Source organism: Doryrhamphus excisus, linkage group LG2 (genome assembly GCF_037039965.1).
Source record: "Doryrhamphus excisus strain RoL-2023G ecotype Guam linkage group LG2, RoL_Dexc_Guam_v1.1, whole genome shotgun sequence".
NCBI classification, from domain to species: Eukaryota; Metazoa; Chordata; class Actinopteri; order Syngnathiformes; family Syngnathidae; genus Doryrhamphus; species Doryrhamphus excisus.
Genome location: NC_136358.1, coordinates 15217870 through 15237910, shown reverse-complemented (window position 1 = coordinate 15237910; position 20041 = coordinate 15217870). Strand labels below are relative to the sequence as shown.

Genomic DNA, 20041 nt, shown 5'->3' with positions numbered 1-20041 from the left:
GGCTTCTCATTGGGTTCTCAGCTGTGCGCATTCCTGCACGTAATTACGCGCAGTTCAAGGGCTCTCCATAATTACCCACAATCCATCTGCACCCGAGGAATGAGGCGTAAAAAGTCGTCAGTGTTTATTTGCATGTGATGTGTCGTGAGGAGGCACGTTGCTTTGACAAATGGCTTGAATGCAGCAGAGGGCGTGGCAAAGAGGCTGGGAGCTGCGTTCACATGGCGTTCCCATAATGACCTTATTTTTGGACACATTCCTCAGGAAGAATTGAAGCGTCATTTGTTACGTGACAATTAAATTACCCTAATATTGACATGGGAGGTGCTCGGGGAATAATTGATCATGTAACATATAATTGTTCAATAAGCGCTGAATCTTGTTTTGATTACAATGCAAAATGTGACCAATTACAGCCACAAAAAGGGCAGTCTTGTATTGCAAAGCGCTGAGTGTGCAACGCCCATTGACACGCAATTAGTTGGCCCTTCGTTAGGAGACATTTCGTCACTGAGGCTGATGCATCTCGATAAATTCTCATTAACTCTGCGTGTGGGGTGGTGGGTGTGGTGGTGGTGGGGGTCGAAGAAGATTGTGGTTTTTTTAAGTAGGAGGTCACTGTGCTAATCAGCATCATTAGCCTCAATGACCCAAATAAAGCATTACATACACCAGGCTTATCCAAAGTCCGTCTCTCATTTTTTTTATTGGCCGATGGCACACAGAAATTCATTATTATTGAGATTTATTGTCAGATATTATATTTGTGGTAGAAAAAAATCATTTTTTATTTTTATTTTCTCATCATGAGTGAGATTAGCCGACACTGATCACACGTATTAACTCATTCGCTACTAAAGACGTATTTAGAAATGTTTTTATTTTGTCATTATTAGATTACAATTTTTAATCAGATTAATTATGGTTTTCAAATTAATCATGATTAATCACTACTTGCAAATATGTCTGAAATATGCCAATTTTTTTACTGTATTTTAATGTAATAATTACAACAGTGGGCTGCACGGCGGACGAGTGGTTAGCGCACAGATCTCACAGTTAGGAGACCCGAGTTCAATCCCACTCTCGGCCATCTCTGTGTAGAGTTTGCATGTTCTCCCTTTTCTCCGGGTACTCCGGTTTCCTCCCACATTCCAAAAACATGCTAGGTTAATTGGCAACTCCAAATTGTCCATAGGTATGAATGTGAGTGTGAATGGTTGTTTGTCTATATGTGCCCTGTGATTGGCTGGCCACCAGTCCAGGGTATACCCCGCCTCTCGCCTGAAGACAGCTGGGATAGGCTCCAGCATCCCGGCGACCCTCGTGAGGGTAAGCGGTTGAAAATGAAAACAGTCTATTTTATTGCAAATGTTCATCCAAAATTGAAGGAGAAAGCCAACATAAAGCTGGCAAAACAGTTTGGGGGTTGGTGGGGTGCTAAAAAAAATATATATTTTTTATGGCTCACAATTTTTTTTTATTACTCACGGTTTTCTACCATTTTTGAACATTGCTGTGTCACCTTCTATAGAACACAAAGCTTTTGTTCAAATAGCTTAGCATATATTGTATTATTTGTATATTACATGTACATGTACATTGACCTGTACTGGATTGGTTTTAGCATCTTTTTTTTTTAGCCTGTCGAGTCACACCAGTGCTGTCCAACCATTAATTAGCCCGATCATGTAAACCTGGACGTAACCAAATTGAGTTTGAAGATCATGCACACCCCCCCTCCCAACCCACTTTTTATCTCCTTCCTTTGACCACATTTCAGCGTGAGCGCTCAGGTGTGAAGGATTGGAGCACGGGGGCGGAGCAAAGGGGCAGTTTTTTTTTTGTGCTGGTGTCACAGTAAGAGAGTCTGAAGCTGCCTTTCTTGCTATTGTCACCGTGTTGTGACATCGGGACCTGGGGATTAAGGCTTTCAGTGGGTTACAAGCTCGGAAGTGACATGTGGCGATTATCCACGCTGGTGAATTAATAATGATGTGACCATGGGCTCCATATTGGGGAGGTGTGTGTGTGGATGCAAGGGTTTGTCAGTGTCTTTGCACATTTTAGTCAATTTTCTTCTGCAAAATAAATGTGTGTTCATATATACATATACGTATATATATGTGTGTGTGTGTGTGTGTGTGTGGTTCGTGACAGACTGCTGACCAGGCAGCTTGTGGCCGAGCTCGGGCCCTCACAGACACAGAGTCAGCACTACGCCTGTCACAGCAGCTAGCCAATCACAGCGCTGGAGGTGCGGGTCAAAGGGTGGAAAGAGACCACTGGTAATAGTAACGGTAATGTTAATGGGTGGACTTGTTTCTGCCATGCTTAGCAAAGTTACATGGAGAAACAGCACCTGTTTACAAGTCAACATGTAGGAAGAGGAGCAGGAAGAAGCTGAGCTTATTTAATCCTACTGTTAAGAAAAAACAATGTTTCTTTAATTATCGCACCTAGTGCTCGCTGGACCTTTTCTATTCATGGTGCCCCCCCCTCCCAGGGTCGTGGGCCGGTTGAGGGGGGGTTTAAAGGTTTGGTCTCTGTATCCTCTTAAGACAGGGAAGGGCAGTTAAATGGATCAAGTCAGTGAAGGGAAGTGGAGCACTTAGCTAAAACTTCAATGTATACAGTATGTGTAAATTATATACAGCCGCTTTGCTGCGGCGGATTAAGCAACTGCTTTTCTTAACAGTTTGAGCAATAGACTTACAGAGTGATTACTGACTGGTAAATAACAATCTCTTAATGAGGATGAGCGCAAATTCCAATTGAGAGACCATTTATGGAAACTGTTAAGTAAAACTTGCAATGTCACCGTGATAGCTGCAATTGTAGCCATACTGTATGTTCCATCCAAATCCATTAGAGCGGGGCCGTCAAACTTTCACCGCGGGCCATATCGCGGTTGCCAGTTACAGAGGGTTGCCTGTAACTGTGAAACCATATAAATGTATTAGTATTGGTTTGATTCATTTTATATATATCTCTTTGGGAATTCACAGCTAGTTCAATTCCCCTTTCATCTCTGTGTGGAGTTTGCATGTGCATGCGTGGGTTTTCTTTGGTTTCCTCCCACATTCCAAAAACATGCTAGGTTAATTGGCGACTCCAAATTGTCCATAGGTATGAATGTGAGTGTGAATGGTTGTTTGTCTATATGTGCCCTGTGATTGGCTGTCTCGCCCGAAGACAGCTGGGATGGGCTCCAGCACCCCTGCGACCCTTGTGAGGATAAGCGGTAGAAAATGAATGAATGAATCTTTGGGAATCATGTCAACTATCACATCTTCAATGAAGGTAAAAGTAGTTTAAATCCTTTTCATTCATCATTTATATGCATTTCGACTTAAATTCTGCATGTCAAACTAGAATTGCAGAATTATAAACACGTTAACATTAACATGTTAACATTTCGGCTTTCTGGGATGGATGATTCTGATTTACATTATTTTGCATGGAAAAAATCGACCACCGTCCTTTTCAGTTGGAGTCGCAAGACTAATAAATGAGTGACTGCTTAAAGAAAGTCGATAATGAAGGAGGAGTTTGGAAGCAGGCATAGACTGTGTATCCTTGTTTGTCGTTGTGTTCGGTTTGTGTATTTGCTAGAAGCTATATTTCTTTGTTAATTAAAGATAACAGTGACCTGTCGGATGGCGATGACGCATAACGCAAAACAACCCACGGGCGTCCAACTCAATATTTTTATTTGCCTTTTAGCTGAACCTATGATTGTTCTGCAAAAGTCACTTTGCCCTGCGTTTGACCTCCTTCTGGCCGCATTTAGTACCAAGGTACAACGCCGGTTGAGTGTCTAGTGTATCAGTGGATGTTATGTATTTAACATGCATGTTATCACCCTATGGACCCAGTATTGTCTGAGACAATATTCATACACAGGAGGTGTGAGGGAATGTCTTAAAAGCGCTAATGAGTAGTTATGCAATGTGGCTGACAGATTACCAGACTGACTAAGGCTGACATTGTTACATAATGTTGAGAGACGGGACTGTAATCCATACAGCGACCTGGCTGGCATGTGCAATACATGACCACTGTACAGCTGAATGGTTCATAATGTTTATCAGTGGCGGTCCATGTCAGCCAACACAGCACTTGTCCTGAGTACCTTGCATGTCAAACACTATTCCCTGGTGAAGCGCACCAGCAAAGCCAACTGGATCGATTTCAATGCTCGGCTTACCGAAATGACGCAGCCGCTACGAACTAGCATGGTTGGGGCTAAAAATAACCGCGGGTGACTCCGAGACTCTGATGTGGCCACATACCCTCTGGTGTGTCTGGTTTTTGTGTGTCCCGAGTCAAAGTCATCAAATTAGAGATGCAAATGCAGTTGGACCCCTTTTGGGCCTGGCTGACACGGTTTACTAAGGTGGTAATTACAGCAAAGGAAAGTGGGAGGCATAGCAGCCGCCAGAAGACAAGAGGGTGGACAATGACAGCCCATCACAGTGCCACAAGCCATTTTTCTTCTTCATGGCTTTTTTTTCTTTCTGAGAAGTGACAAACATAAACATATCCCGTGTATATACATACACGCATAAATACTCTGATGAGGATTTCCCATGAGTGCTGCACAGCATGCATTGCTGCATTGCTGCATTGCTGCATTGCTCCGGGAGCCCACAAGTGGTGTCAATAACATGAGAGGAAAAACACAATCATGAATACTTCATAAACGTGACTAGTCATGTAAATTTGTCCAATATTCCGGAAGATGGGATTGAGGGATGCATACTGTGTGTTGAAGGCATTATTTACTAGGCCTATGTGCAGGTATTTTTAGGTGGAGTCATGTAAGGTGAGGCACAACACTCATTGCACCCATTTACATGTCAGCAAACATTAAAAAATATACATATATATATTCACAAGGGAAAATAGTTTGGTTCACTTTGCATGTATTCCAATGAAAAAGTCGAGAAACCTACTTGCACGAGTGTTCCCTTACACGAGTGTAATGCCTGACACACAGATGCAATACAGACAGTGAGTCCATCACTGTGTGTGACCTGCCAATCACAGAGTGAATACTTGATGAGGATGATGGGTCTCACAATTTTGATCAGGAGTGTAATTTAAAGAAAAAAACAACCTGCATGGTGGTTGAGTGGTTAGCACGCAGGGCTCACAGCTAGGAGACACAAGTTCAATCCCACCCTCGGCTGTCTCTGTGTGGAGTTTGCATGTTCTCCCAGTGCATGCGTGGGTTTTCTCCTGGTACTCCGGTTTCCTCCCACATTCCAAAAACATGCTAGGTTAATTGGCCACTCCAAATTGTCCATAGGTATGAATGTGAGTGTGAATGGTTGTTTGTCTATATGTGCCCTGTGATTGGCTGGCCACCAGTCCAAAGTGTACCTCTCGCCCGAAGACAGCTGGGATAGGCTCCAGCACCCCCGTGACCCTCGTGAGGATAAACGGTAGAAAATGAAATGAATGAACAACCTGCATCTCCACCTCGTATTCTATACTGTATTTCTACTGCTGTTCTTCCATGGCACAGTCTTGACATTTAACGGGCACCTCACCTCAGCCCACCCTTGCTCCCAAGTTGCAAATCACACTGTGGGCCATCCTGAGTCTCATGTTGCACCTCACATAGTCTGTAAATTGCAGCACATAGACTTGCGATGACCTGATCTGATCTTCAGGATCTGGATCAGCTGCCAATCTGCTGTATTATAAAGATCGGGCCTATCCGGTTGCTGTATAATGTTCGGAACTTTGGGCCACACTCTAACATGGTCGGTGCGGTAATGCACCTCATTGCTGCTCGACACCTGCCACTCACAAGACATGTTGGATGTTGGATATTCGGCTAAATAGCTACAGCTGTAGTTCCCCCTCTGTGTCTCGGTGCAGGGAAGCATTTTTTGTAACCATATACAACTATAGAAGAGTGGTTAGCATGTAGGCCACAAAGTCAGGAGATCAGGAAGACCTGGGTTCGATTCTCCCACATTCCAAAAACATGCTAGGTTAACTGGCGACTCCAAATTGTATGAATGTGAGTGTGAATGGTTGTTTGTCTACATGTGCCATGCGATGACCAGTCCAGGGTGTACCCCGCCTCTCATCCGAAGGCAGCTGGGATAGGCTCCAGCACCCCTGCGACCCTCGTGAGGATAAGCGGTAGCAAATTAATGAAAAACAAGTTCAGTACCTGATCAGAATGTGGATCAGGACATCCGTAACCCAGGCTGTAAATAGTTTTGACATAGCAGTAAGAAGCCACCCAAAGGTAGTGAGACATTATGAGTTAAAATTCTAATCCACAAGGTCATCAAAACATATTTTGTGTTCGTCCTTGACGAAGGAAAATTCCACAGTGAGTGGAGCTCTTTTTGGGCACTATGAGTCATGCCGGGAATGCATGCATTACTTGGACAAACCAACCGCAATCCATATGGTATCCTTGCATGTATACAACCTTGGTTTGAATGATTGTTAGTGTTGACTTGAATGGGTAACACTGTATAAGCACTGAATAATAAACGGTCATATTCATGCAGATGCTTTGCAGGATTAAGATGTGTAATTCCTCCATGCAGTCGCTAATATTGAATGCATGTTCACAGTTTTTCAGAGATGTACATTGTGCATTTGGTTAAGAAATCTATTCTGCACAGTAAGGAATACATAGAGCATCAGTCCGTTATATATGTTGTTTGCATTGCGTGTGGACATTTACATAACGTTGCACTGAGTCGGTGTATGGAAAGATAAGATTCTCTGGAACTTTCAAACTCTTGTGTTTGGTTAGCGGTCAAAAATACACACGTACAGTACATGCACAGGTTATCGCAGGATGGGGGAGATAAAGAGTGGAAAGTTCACAGTGAGCCAAGGTCATGTCATGATGGAAAAGTGGGAAGAGGAATTGGACAGCTGGACCTACAAACTTTGGAGTGTGCGTCCACTCTTTAACCTATTTTCTTTGTTGTCACTCTGATGTCCAATTTCAATCCAAAAACACAACACGAGCTGTCACTTTTGGTGTATTTTGAGTCTGAAGATGATTTTCATTGTTCATCTGTGTGCTCTCAATTGTTCCCCACAATAGCTTACATGTTTAAAAAAAGAAGTAGAGTGCCCCCTCCCTCACAAAGAATAGCAGAATACAAGCCTATGAGTAATTTACACTACGAAATGAGCTTTTCTTTTCCATGCAGACTGTCTGTCTCTTGCTGCAGAGCTGAGACAAGAGGGTGTGGGGGTGCAAAGAAAGGCGATGGAGGGAGGGAGGGTTTGTGTGTGTGTGTGTGTGTGTGCGCGCGTGTGTAGGGTGGGGTGGGGGCATCCCAAAATTGCCGCCACGTGGGCTCAAATGTCTGCTTTATAACAACAACTTTGACCTGATTGGTCAATAGGCGGAAGCGAGTATTTATATGCGACATCTGATTGGTCGTCGTCTCTGAGTCCTATAGTGAACACAGTGCAAATCTTTCAGACAGGGAATACTTGCGCGTCTCGTACTATAAGAAAGTAGTCCGTTGATTAAATAGGTAATATTTCCTATAAAAGAAGCGCGTTCGAGTGACATTATCAGTTATGATTTGTAGTCAAACTCGTGTTTGGTGAAAAGTGATGGTTGTGATGATATTGAACGAAACGGTCGGTTTGTATTGGTGGCGGAGGGATACGTAACGTCCCACCGCGCGTCAAAATATTGGCTGGGGTAGACCGCGTCAAAGCTCAGACAGCGGCAACTCTTCAGGATAACAACACAACGCTGAGGACATTTAAAGTACTCCAGTCGGGACTCTTCGCTGTTGTTGTTTCATTCTGGGAAGATCGTTGGTTTTTTTTACTTTGTTTTTGTTTTTTACTGGAACTACCACCGAGTCGAGAAGCAGCTTTAATGTCGGTTTTCGGGCAACGGCGTGCGACTTTACGGTCGTGACACGCATTGAACGGGCGCGGTGCGTTCACTGCTGGACGCTCCACACCACTATTTTAGACAGCGCCCGAATCCCCTAAGTCTTCAATATTGCTTATTTATTTGAAACCGTCTTGGAATCACTACCACCGGCTTTCCCCCCTCTCTAATATGTTGCTGTCAAAGTTTGGTTCATTTTCGCACATTTGCAACCCTTCAAGTATGGACCACCTGCCAGTGAAAATCCAGCTTCAGTCTGGTGGGTATAACCGTCTTTCATCTACAAAGACATAAAAGAGGTTTCTTAACGGCTAACGTGGAGCTCAATATGTCGTCCCCAACAGTCAAAGCGGAGAAGGAGCCCTTCGAGAAGGTGTACCAAGTGGGCTCGGTGCTTGGCAGCGGTGGCTTCGGGACGGTGTACGCCGGCAGCCGGCTCTCTGATGGCGCACCGGTACGTCTACCGTGAATTAAGGTTACAAGCTAATAAATATGTACTGGTTTATTCACAAGGCTTTTTTTTTAAATAATTTCCCCAGGTTGCTGTAAAACACGTTGCCAAGGAGAGGGTGACCGAGTGGGGTTCACTTGTAAGTATTTGTTTTGGTTCTGTCTGCGGTTTAATCCTTGGGTAAAAACTCATGGATTCCCGCTCTCACCCCACCCCCTTCCTTCTAGAACGGAACCATGGTGCCGCTGGAGATCCTGCTGCTCAAGAAGGTCAGCTCGTCTTTTCGCGGAGTTATCAAATTGCTGGACTATTACGAGCGAGCGGACGGCTGGCTCATAGTCATGGAGAGGCCGGAGCTCGTCAAGGACCTGTTCGACTTCATCACGGAGAAGGGCGCCCTGGACGAGGACACCGCGAGAGGGTTCTTCCGCCAGGTTTTGGAGGCGGTGCGGCACTGCTACAGCTGCGGCGTGGTGCACAGGGACATCAAGGATGAGAACCTGCTTGTGGATCTCCGCACCGGGGAGCTCAAGCTTATTGACTTTGGCTCCGGGGCGATTCTCAAGGACACGGTGTACACCGATTTTGACGGTAAGCTACTTCCTGTTTAGCATGCGTGTTTGCCCTTGATGGTACTATATTCCGACGCGGAGGCGTTCACAAAGCATGTGACGCAGTGCTGTGTTTTTTGTAGAGGGTCGAGGTAGGCGATACTACACGTTTTTGGTACGATCCAATACCACGTAAACACAGAACCAGTGACATCGATACCAATATCGATACTTTTTCCTTGATCGTTTCAATCATTTTGTTATTTTTGCCTTTTTATTTGATGATGTTCGTCATACAAGGCATCCGAGAAAAGTATCAACGCACTTGACTATTTAACAATATACGACAATAACGTAATAAAATGATTCTTTATTACATACAACTGACTTTCTAACAATATAACAGTATATGTTAATACATATATACGTATCCAACGTCAATATTTGGATCGACCAAGTCACCTCTTAAGGCCTCAACCCCCCCCCCCCCGTGCATACATTTGAATAATAAAACTCTTGGAGTCATACTGTGCGGGAAGTGAACGTGGGCTGTGAGTCACACTCAGTGCCACGTAACATCTGTTTGTTGTGAAATCGGAGCCTGGGGTCACGTGACCGGGATCACGTTCCCTTCCCTGCAGGTTGTTGTTGTTCGGTCATGTGACCTAGCGTTTTCCACTTTGTCATGCCCATTTGTTCCGTGTTTTCAGGCACCAGAGTGTACAGCCCGCCCGAGTGGATCCGCTTCCACAGGTACCACGGCCGCTCCGCCACGGTGTGGTCGCTCGGAGTGCTGCTCTACGACATGGTGTGTGGAGACATCCCCTTCGAGCAGGACGAGGAGATCCTCAGAGGGAGGCTGTACTTCAGGAGGAGGGTTTCAATGGGTAAGTGTTGACTCTGTCGCCCCCTAGCTGCAACGAGCAGTACAGCAATGGTAACAGCATCTCATTTGAATGGTCTCTTCATTCCTCCAGAGTGCCAGCAGCTGATCAAATGGTGCCTGGCCCTCCGCCCCTCCGATCGCCCCACATTAGAGCAAATCTGCGACCACCCCTGGATGAGGAAGCCCACCGCCGAGGCCCCCCAATCTGCCGAGGAGCCGGATGCTGGCGACATCCGCCTCAGGACCATCGACACTGACTCCTCATCGAGTACAACCTCAAGCAAGGAGAGCCTCTGAGGGCGGCTCTTGCTGGACTGAAAAGACTCTGGCGTTCTGGAGCCCAGCTGGCCAATCCATGGCCGGGAATACAATTTAATTTTCCTCTTTTGTAGGGAATTTCTAATTTATTACCGTTTGTTGTTGCTTATCTTAACCCCACCCAAACTCCTTTTCTTTCATTCAGTTCTAGAAAAAAATACTTGTTTCCTAAAGGGGAACATTTATGCTGTTTGGGCGGTCTTACCAGCACTATTTATTCACCCCCTCCCTTAACTTGTTTTTGTTAGTAGGCTGGTATATGCAGCTGGCAAGGCCTTCCTATTCAGATATGGCTGCTCTCATAGAGCTTTGGAGAAAACCTTTTTTTTTTATTTCATTTTTTGATTTTGGAGTGCCTTTTTTTGGAAAGCTGCTTTTCTGGGGGGGGCTTTCATCTCATTTCGGAGTAGCCCGCGGTTTGTGCGCCAAGCTTGACAGGCTGTGATAGCATTAGAGAGGGGGAGGTTCCCAAGAATGGAATACTTGAAACACACACATATATAACTCTTATCACTCTTCGAAGCTGCTCACTCACTCTATAGCCTGAACAGGTGTTTTTTGCAAACTGGATCCAGTCTTTTTCTGAATGTCTATCAAATGTCAACACACATACACCTCCACCCCGCTCTGCCTTTTCTCTCCCGTTTGCCTCCCGCCATCTCACTGCTTGACACTTCATGGCCCCCCCGCCCCTTGTGTTCTTGAGGGGGCTTGTTTGGGGTGTGAAATGCACAATCAATGCAATATTCATGATGTTTTGTTTTTTTTCCCCCTTTTTTTTGGGCAAATATTGTACAGCGTGTCCCCCCTTCTCTTTTAGTGTGTGTATATTTTTCCTCCTCATTTTCATTTAATTTATTTGTAACATGTAGACATTCCACAATCTGTGGTTATTTATTTATTTATTGTCTGTGCTTAAACTCGCCCCTTTTCTTAAAAGATTTTTGCATATCCTATTCTTGGCCTTTAGTTTGCATTCCTTTAACTTATTTTTACATATCGACAATGTTTTTTGTTTTTTTTTTTTGAGATGTGGAGGATGCACTGACAGTTGTCGATGTAAAGCAGAATAAAACAAGTTTACTTAAATTTGAAAGAGCATTTGAATGTTATTTAACTACTGGTAGCGTTGAATGCCATCCATTTGGTTTCTGTACTTTCAAGTTGCACAACAAAACAATGGCAGTTTTCACACAGCCTCACTTGATTGACACCTCGGGGCTCTGGCGAATGATTATTGCTATTTTTTATACTAAATTTTCAATTAAACTCCCATTTTTACGTACAGACATAACTGTTGTGTCTTATTTCTAAGCATATTGGGGAAAAAATACAGTCCTTGAATGTAGCATCCGTGGAGACACATCTAATGTAGCTCATGGCACGGTTCCTTTGTTGTTTTTTTCATATGACACACAGGCCAGCCTGACCGAGAGACATCACAGGGGCCATCAACTGGATGACAATGCAGAAAGCACCATGCTAACAAGAAGCAGAGAATGATGCTGCTGTGTCAAAGCGAAGTCAGTGCTACCCTCTCTGGGTAGCACCCTCTCACTTGACCGGAAGTAAAACGATTGGTACCAAATTACATTAAAGGAATGATGAATTTCACAAAAAACCCTCTGATAATTAAACAATAACTTAACACTTCCCAAGCTAAACTGCTATAAAGAACCCCCCACTCAGTCTGTTCACATCTGTATTGGTTGTATGAGGCCCCGGCTAATCCTCCATTGTCTTTTTTGACATGCAAATGACGGCCACCTTCATTAAAATCCTCTCCACTCTCACTGTGAAATCCTCATTAAGTGTCGCCGGGTGTGCATATGGACCCCTGCTTTAGTTGAGGAGTGGCTTATATCATCCGTCACAATTTGAAGGAGGTGTTCTGTTAAAACTCTAGTTGACCCTGTTGTAAAATGGTATTTTTTCCCAGGTTGTCTCAAAATAGGGAGTTTGCATGAACATTAAGCCAAAAAGAGGGGTGACTTATATATTAGGTCATTATGGTATATCATATGAAAAATAAACAAATATATAATATTATATGCAAGTTAACTTGATTTGATTTTTTTTTTTTGAGGCACATTGCGTTCTCCATGTTCTCTCGGCTGTCCGAGGACGCGATAGTTGTAGGTGATAAACCGACAGACACAATCGAAAGACGCCAGATGGACCCCTGGCACCCAAGGGGCCCCCGGTGGGCGCAGATGGGCCGGTGGGTGTCAACCCACACAGGGCAGCACAAGGCCGGCACACCAAGAACAGGAAAAGACGAGAAGAAGAAGAAGAAGAAGAGCGATCACACCACCACCGCCAGTGATACTACACTTCACACTAGTGTCTTTGTTTGTGTGTCCATGCGGCTGATGACCCTGCTTTGAGGACATGCTGCCACTACAATGCATGGCTTTGCATTGGCACATTTGGTTGTTGTCGACTCATCCGCATCAAGAAGTTCTATTTATTTGCTCATTGTTATTTATTTGCAACGTGAAGGTAAAAAAACCCCAATGAAATATGACAATGCTCCTATAATTTTAGAGCTTCAGTCAGCCATAATTTATTGTTGCAGTTCCTTCTCCTACCACACGAGGCAGTATAGCTAATATGAACTAGCTACTTCCGCCTCCCACCACACGAGGCAGTATAGCTAATTTGAACTAGCTACTTCCTGTCTCCCACCACACTAGGCAGTATAACTGCCATGAACTAGCTGTTTATTTTGACCCTTGACCCTTTGGTCTTAAAAAGACCTCATTTGTTGTCAACATGTCTTCTCATTGATCTAGGTTTTGCTCATTAACTTCAACTTTTACAGCCTATAGCACCATCTCGACCACAGAAAACGGTAAATACAGCTATCATAGCATCCAGTAGTTAGCCGTATTGGTTACATTACATTACAGTGTATATTGTACCTCTTTATATGCTAAAATATATGACTGTAATACCTTGAATTAATGACCTTTACAACTGGAGGACATAGCCTCATCATTCTGACCACAGGAAAAGCTAGAAAGTGTCCAAAAGTTAGCCTTGTTCCATACATATATATGTATATAAACACAAGGCGACCTGCACAGAGAACTTTCTAGATCTTCCAGACTGCACTTTCTTGCCTTTCCTGCTTTCTGCTTAAACGGTCTGTGTAATTTACTGCTTACATGGGAGTGCACGACAATAATACGCGCAACACCCATTATTCCTGCATGGGTATTCATTGTCACCACCACTTCCTGCGTCCGTGAAGCTGTTGTTGCATTATTTGGTCCCACTGTATCCCGCATACAGATTCATTAATCCTACTTGCAAAGGACCAACAAAGCAGGGGTGTCCAAAGTGCAGCCTGAGGGCCATTTTCGGCTCGCAGCTTGTCTTGTAATGAACCTTGGCCCTGTATTACAACCAACTTGTCACTTGACCTTTACATGTTCAGGTGAGTATTACACCTCTGTTTGTGACCAGATTGTTTAACAGAAGACTCGTAATGAACTGAGATGCTTCTTTAAGGGCTATGTGCTGTGGTTTAAACCTCGTCCCTGTGTTGTGTACATGTCTCTACCCTTGGGGAGGTTGCAAGACTCTCCACTGGGACTTTCCACTGGTTCATTATCCAGAAGAGGAGTACCTGGTTGCCACACCATGAAGGAAGCCTTTTTTTTGCAGCTCACAGGACACTGTGTATGGACGCTGTAAACATGAAGGGTAAGTGCTGGCTTCCAGTGACACACACACACAGACAAAAAGTTGTCGAGGACACACACTCGGGCACAAACAGATCCTTGAGATGAAACCAGAAGAAAGAAGAACAGCTAGGGGATTACCACCCCAATTAATGACACAAGAGTGAGAACAGATGATTATATTATGCGTACGTGTGTGAAAACAAAGAAAGGAGGGACTGTGTGCAGGAAGTTTCAAATCTCCAACAAAAGATGCCCTGCGGTCATCCAGCATGATGACAGCTTGGTGATGAAATGCTACTCTATTTCGGGCAATACTTATACTGACAACAATAACATATCTCATTCGAGATGTGAAACTGTGTTTGCAAAGAAAAACATTCTCTTACCCACATAACATTTATGACACATTTTACAGGGTTTAGTTTTACAGCATCATCTTTGCATAAGATGTCACAACACAAGAGAAACACAGAAATGCACTTTCCTAGAGGAAAACTAACATATTTCAGCCAATTTTAAAAAAATCAATACACATTTTACATTAAAAAGAATATATAAGAATGAATGAAAACCTCATATACGGTATTTTTGCAAATTTTTTAGCAAGCGTATTTAATCAAACTACACACAAAAATGTGCTGTAATAGTAGAAAACCTGCATATATTTAAATCATATATATTATATTTCAAACAATACATGTTTTAGATGAAAAAGTCAACAATTAATAAAATTAAATTAAGATTAAATATTAATAAAATATTAAATATTATATAATAATCTATAATATTAAATATTAAAAAAGATATATAATTACAATAAATTAGAATAAATGGTAACTAATCAATTTTTGGTATATTTTTAGCATGAGATCTTAATGAATCTTATTAAATGATAAGAAATACAAGTAATTTAAATTAAAAATGGCATTGTGTGTATTTCACTATGCTGTATTTTGTCACTAAAGCAGCACTTAGGCTCTGTTTGGACATACTTAAATATCTACTGAATGTGTAGGAAACTTGGTGGAGTGGAGAAGCATTGGTCCATGAAGAACCCAAACAACACTTGGATGGTTCCTGGGTTCATTCCTCGGACTGTCTCGGGTTTCTGTCTTACAGACAAGGTCACATGTTGTTAATGACGAATGCCTCTGAAGATCACCATGCTGCGGTGTCTCCTTCTTGGCCCAATGCATGCTGGGATAGAACCCATCCACCCGTGACTTGGCAACAAACAGGTGAGAAGGATGAACAATTGATTGCCGTCATGGTTGAAAGCGCTGACGGTCCCTGTCAGTCAGTCTTTGTTTCTACAATCCTTTCAGATTGCAATGAACTAAAAAATTAAGCAACATCTTCATTGGTTTCTTCCTTAAGTCTGCTACCCAGAGCTCCCAATGTGCTCGTCAGACAGTTTACTCAAGCGAATCTAACATAATAATAAACGATGGCGCGCCTCCTGGATGACCATGATTAAAGGGCGAAGGTTTGCCACTGGTATGCAACGCCCACCTCAAGCTGATGGAAGCTACCAGGAATGTATGGGAGTACTCTACCAATGTGGTATGGTGACGCCCCTAAAATGGGCTGTTGCCACGCCTTCACCATGGGAATGACTATACTGTACTTTCTAAGAATGCTCCAAACTGCTACAGGCTTTAGATTTAGACCAGGGGTGTCCAGAAAAAAAATCCATAAAAAAATCAACAGTCATTTTATAATAATTAAGTAAAACTATTAAGAGGAAAAAGTCATAAAGAGAAATGTAGTCATAATATGAAAAACTAGAAATCACATTGCAAGTTTACAAGAACTCCTAATGTTATGAGGATATTATGTCATTTTAGTAGTGTATATTTAAATATGTTTTAAATGTAAAAGTCAACAATTAAAATAATTAAATTCAGATTAAATATTAAAGGACCAAATCATTATATATAATTACAATAAATTTGAATAAATTAAAGCTAATGTTTTTTTTGGCACATTTTTAGCATGAAATCTTAATGAATCTTATTAAACGATAAGAAATAGAAGTAATTTTTATTAAAAATTACATTGTGTGTATTACACCATGCTGTATTTTGTCACTAAAGCAGCACTTTTAGGCTGCTTTAAAAAATCAACAGTAATTTTATAATAATTAAGTAAAACTATTAAAAGGAAAAAGTCATAAAGAGAAATGTAGTCATAATATGAAAAACTAGAAATCACATTGCAAGTTTACAAGAACTCCTAATGGTACGAGGATATTAAAGTCATTAATGTATATTTAAATGTGTTTTAAATGAAAAAGTCAACAATTAATAGAATGAAATTCAGAGTTCAGAGTTAAAGAGTTAACTTCAGAGTTAAATTCAGAGTTTTAGAGTTGAATATTGGTCACACCCCAAAACTCACCTCAGGTTTCTGTTTTTTTAATTCTAGATAGGATTTTTGCAGAAATGCGAACTTGAGTCACACGTCTTGGACAATTTTGATGACTTAAAGACTTGCAACTTGACTTGGCAATAATGACTCAGGACGTGACTTGATTTTCGGTGAATGAGTTAAATATGTCCTCATTCAAAGTATTCGACTAATGTGATCAGTATCATGTTTTTTCCAGCAAGAAAATATATTTCACACTAGAGACTAAACAGTGCTTATGGCTTGTAAGGACTCGGAAATGTCAAGATTTTGGACTTGACTCGACCTGGTTTTGCCTTGACTTGAGACCTGACTTGTAGTTGCATGTCTTTGCTTGGAATTAAAGACTTGAGACTTGCAGAACACTGACTTTGTCCCACCTTTGAAATACAGCATACCATTTTTTAATCCATACAGAGGAGGCATACTTTTAATAAAAATTTTTAATAATTAAAAAACTTCGCTTTTGGTTCCAAGAAAAGCTCTGATAAAACATTCCACTGTTCTCAAATATCTTACTTTTTATTTTTCTACACAAAATATGAAAAAGCATTAGCACATTTATACTCTTTTTATTTACAACATATTGTGCAACTGCAGGGTCTTGAGACACATGCTAACTCGCAAACTAGAGAGCTAGCGACCTAAACGGTAGCCTTCAAGTTATTTCCTTTAAACTTAAATAGCCAAAAACTTACCACTTCCACACGGATAGGGAGGATAACTATTAACAGTTATTTAACCTTTAACATGAACATTAATCAAACTTAATATTTTTTTCTGGGTACATGATATCATACAGCATCCAAATCAAACTTGCACGGGCCGCAACATTAAACTTTCATATCAAGGCGGGGGCCTCAAACTAGTGTCCTGCGGGCCACATTTGGCCCACGGGCCGCATGTATGAGACCCCTGAAATAAAGTGTCCTGGTTTCCGCCAGTCAAAATTTGGTCACCCTACTCGAAACTAGTAAAACCCCAGAAGATATCTCACTTGTCGCTTGTCATTTTATTTGAAAAGGAGTATCTAGAGCAGGGGTGCTCACACTTTTTCAGCATGCGAGCTACTTTTAAAATGACCGAGTCAAAATGATCTACCCACTACAAAAATGCAAAACATCTATTTATTTTCAAATGTATTGAGGATTATTTGTACGTACAATGTATGTTGATGTACCTTACATAACCAAATGAGCCAATATTGCAAAACACACATAATTAACTATTAACATTTTTTGTAATTACCTGAGTTTACTTTGATGACTTGCACTGAATTGAATCAGCCAGGGATGCATAGTCCGGACAGTAGCTGCTGATAGCCAGGTTAGCCAGGCAAACGCACTTCGAAAAAGACATTGTGAAAAAAAAGTCCACCTCCCATTCCGTATGGAAGTGATATGTTTTTGCCTTTTTACTTGGTCCAGCTACTTCACTCATTTTAGTGACCATAAACTTTAGCGAGGGCTTAAAATCTGACGCAATTCGCCGACTAGCTTAGCACTTTGCATCGTTGTTTATGCATGAGCGGTGACCTAAAGGTCAAAATTCAGTTGTCATCTGACTGGTTGTCCTGTATGTCAATCAAGTAACGGGGATGGATGATAGGCTGACATCGTAAGTTCTGCCGCACTTAGAGACGTTGTTTGATTTGATTGGTCACCCGAAGGGCAACATTCAGTTGTCATCTGAATGGCTGCCCTGTATATCAATCAAGTGACGGCATTGATGCTAGGATGATATTTTTTTAATGTCACGCCGCGATCGACCAGCGATCGACCAGTACCACCTCCGCGATCGACCGGTAGATCGCGATCGACTTAATGAGCACCCCTGATCTAGAGTGATGGGATTACTTGCTAAATATAGTTTGGAAACACTGATACCTCTTGCTACATCCTCTTATTCCCTGGCAGACCAGGTGTGTGTGTAGTGTGTGTGTTTATGGGCAAGGGCAGGCCGCCACAAATAAATGAATGCATAGGCAAGTGTAGCATGGAATGGTCGTCACAATACCAAAATATTACCGATAAACTCCCAGCTGTCTCTTGTTATGTTGTTAGGCCTTGCGTATTTAGTTCCCGTGGTTCCTTACATTGTGTTCTTTGTGGCAGATTTAGTTGTGTTTTTTTTTGTCGAATCGGCTTTCGGTTTTGCCGGTTCTAAAACTGAAAACCGTCTGACGGGCCAGATGCTCAAACACAAGGCCTCCGAGTGCAATTAAACTCAACGTCGAATGTGTGACTCAGCAATATCTCCGCTTCTCTTATTAAAAACAAACAAAACAATAAAAACCTGGAACACTCTGATCCTGTCACACAGTCGCAGTTTCAGTCTTTTGTGGGACACTTTTCAATTCATTGGAAGACATGTGAGAATGTTTGGCACCCCCGGGTGGATCAGTGTAATACCTGACCCATCAATGCAATCCATTGTCTTTCTGTTTCACGATGCGCCTCCTGTTCAAACAATGCGTCATTAACTTAATGCATTTGAATTCATATTTGAAAGTGACCGACGCTCATTGTGTCTACCTGCTTGTCCCCCTCCCTGCTCCGTTGTTTACCTGTGCATGTGTATCCACAGCGATGGCTGCAGTTGTCACGGTGATTATGTTACAACTAGGACAGGCTGTTCCGAGAAAAGCGGAAACAAGCAACAATAATAAGCTGCCATTGTTCCCAAAAGGCTCCCAGTGCTCCTTCCCTCCCAAAACACACACATGAACATCCAGTAATTACATGATGTGGAACATACAGTACATTTGTACTCATTGAGTCTCTCCTGCATCTGAGCGACAACTCCTCGTGCTAAAGCTCGGCATTCCGCAGCAAGCCGACATGCTTAAGTGACTGCTTTAGTTTTATCGGAGGAAGCGAGTTTAGTGCATCCCAGCGCGGAATAACCTGCAGCGGGGAACTCAGATGCGGGCCGAACAGAACTAGGTCACGCGCACGCACACATGTACACAAGTGCAAATATGGTTGTGTGAGAAGGGTCGCCGCCGCTCTCGGCCTACTTTATGCTCTGTTCTGCAGCGCTTTGTATGGCACGTAATAAAGATGGGAGTTGAGTAATCATGATAGCGCCGCAGTGAAGCGTACATTTATACACCAGCACAGCCAATAAAGAGCTGCGTTTGGTTAGTCAATATAATTTAAGAACAGCATTGCCGCTACTAATGGGGTCATGTTTTAATGCAGTTTGGGTGGAAGCGGGCGGCGCGGCAATCGTGTGGTTAGCTTGCAGACCTCACATCTAGGAGACCCGAGTTCAATCCCATCCTCGGCGATCTCTGTGTGGAGTTTGCATGTTCTCCCCGTGCATGTGTGGGTTTTCTACGGGTACTCTGGTTTCCTCCCACATTCCAAAAACATGCTAGGTTAATTGGCCACTCCAAATTGTCCATAGGTATGAATGTGAGTGTGAATGGTTGTTTGTCTATATGTGCCCTGTGATTGGCTGGCGACCACTCCAGGGTGTCCAGCACTCCCCGCAACCCTTGTGAGGAAAAGCGTTCGAAAATAAATGAATGAATGGGTGGAAGCGTGCGGCTTTACGCAGGGCGAATTAACCAATTTCTACCAAACTTTCCTGGAGGGGTGGGGGCACCGGCCAAAGAGAATCCATTAAATTTGAATGTAGATCTGAATACAGACTAACATAGCTTTTTTTAAGGCATCTAAACATGAAATAAAATGGTCGTATATTGATGTTTATTCGTTTTTACAATGCCTCTCATATTATTATTATCATATCAAATGGCAACTCCTGGCTGAGTAGAATACCATCCCATTCTTTGGATAAGACATCCAAAAAACAAAC

The 20041-nt window shown here is 42.5% G+C and overlaps 2 protein-coding genes across 3 annotated transcripts in view; both read left to right on the top strand.

Annotated features, from left to right (window-relative positions):
* Positions 1-7709: 7709 nt before the first annotated feature.
* pim3 (Pim-3 proto-oncogene, serine/threonine kinase) lies at positions 7710-11211 on the top strand. The gene is made up of 6 exons (XM_058078571.2): positions 7710-8168; positions 8254-8363; positions 8449-8499; positions 8588-8951; positions 9622-9798; positions 9889-11211. Exons 1-6 carry the CDS (start codon positions 8081-8083, stop codon positions 10092-10094), a joined length of 996 nt encoding a protein of 331 aa, XP_057934554.1. The 5' UTR covers positions 7710-8080; the 3' UTR covers positions 10095-11211.
* Positions 11212-13637: 2426 nt separating this feature from the next.
* The window catches only part of alg12 (ALG12 alpha-1,6-mannosyltransferase), a 29809-nt gene continuing 23405 nt past the window's right edge, over positions 13638-20041 (top strand). For both annotated transcript variants that reach the window (XM_058078438.2, XM_058078434.2), the window contains exon 1: positions 13638-13826. The gene's annotated coding sequence lies outside the window, so the exon portion shown is untranslated. The remainder of the gene's footprint in view (positions 13827-20041) is intronic.

Bases quoted from the DNA above. Each gene is read 5' to 3' on its own strand.
- pim3 (XM_058078571.2), top strand. From the start codon at position 8,081: ATGTTGCTGTCAAAGTTTGGTTCATTTTCGCACATTTGCAACCCTTCA. The intron at 8,169-8,253 runs GTGGGTATAACC...CGTCCCCAACAG, and splicing joins GAAAATCCAGCTTCAGTCTG to TCAAAGCGGAGAAGGAGCCC. The intron at 8,364-8,448 runs GTACGTCTACCG...TAATTTCCCCAG, and splicing joins GGCTCTCTGATGGCGCACCG to GTTGCTGTAAAACACGTTGC.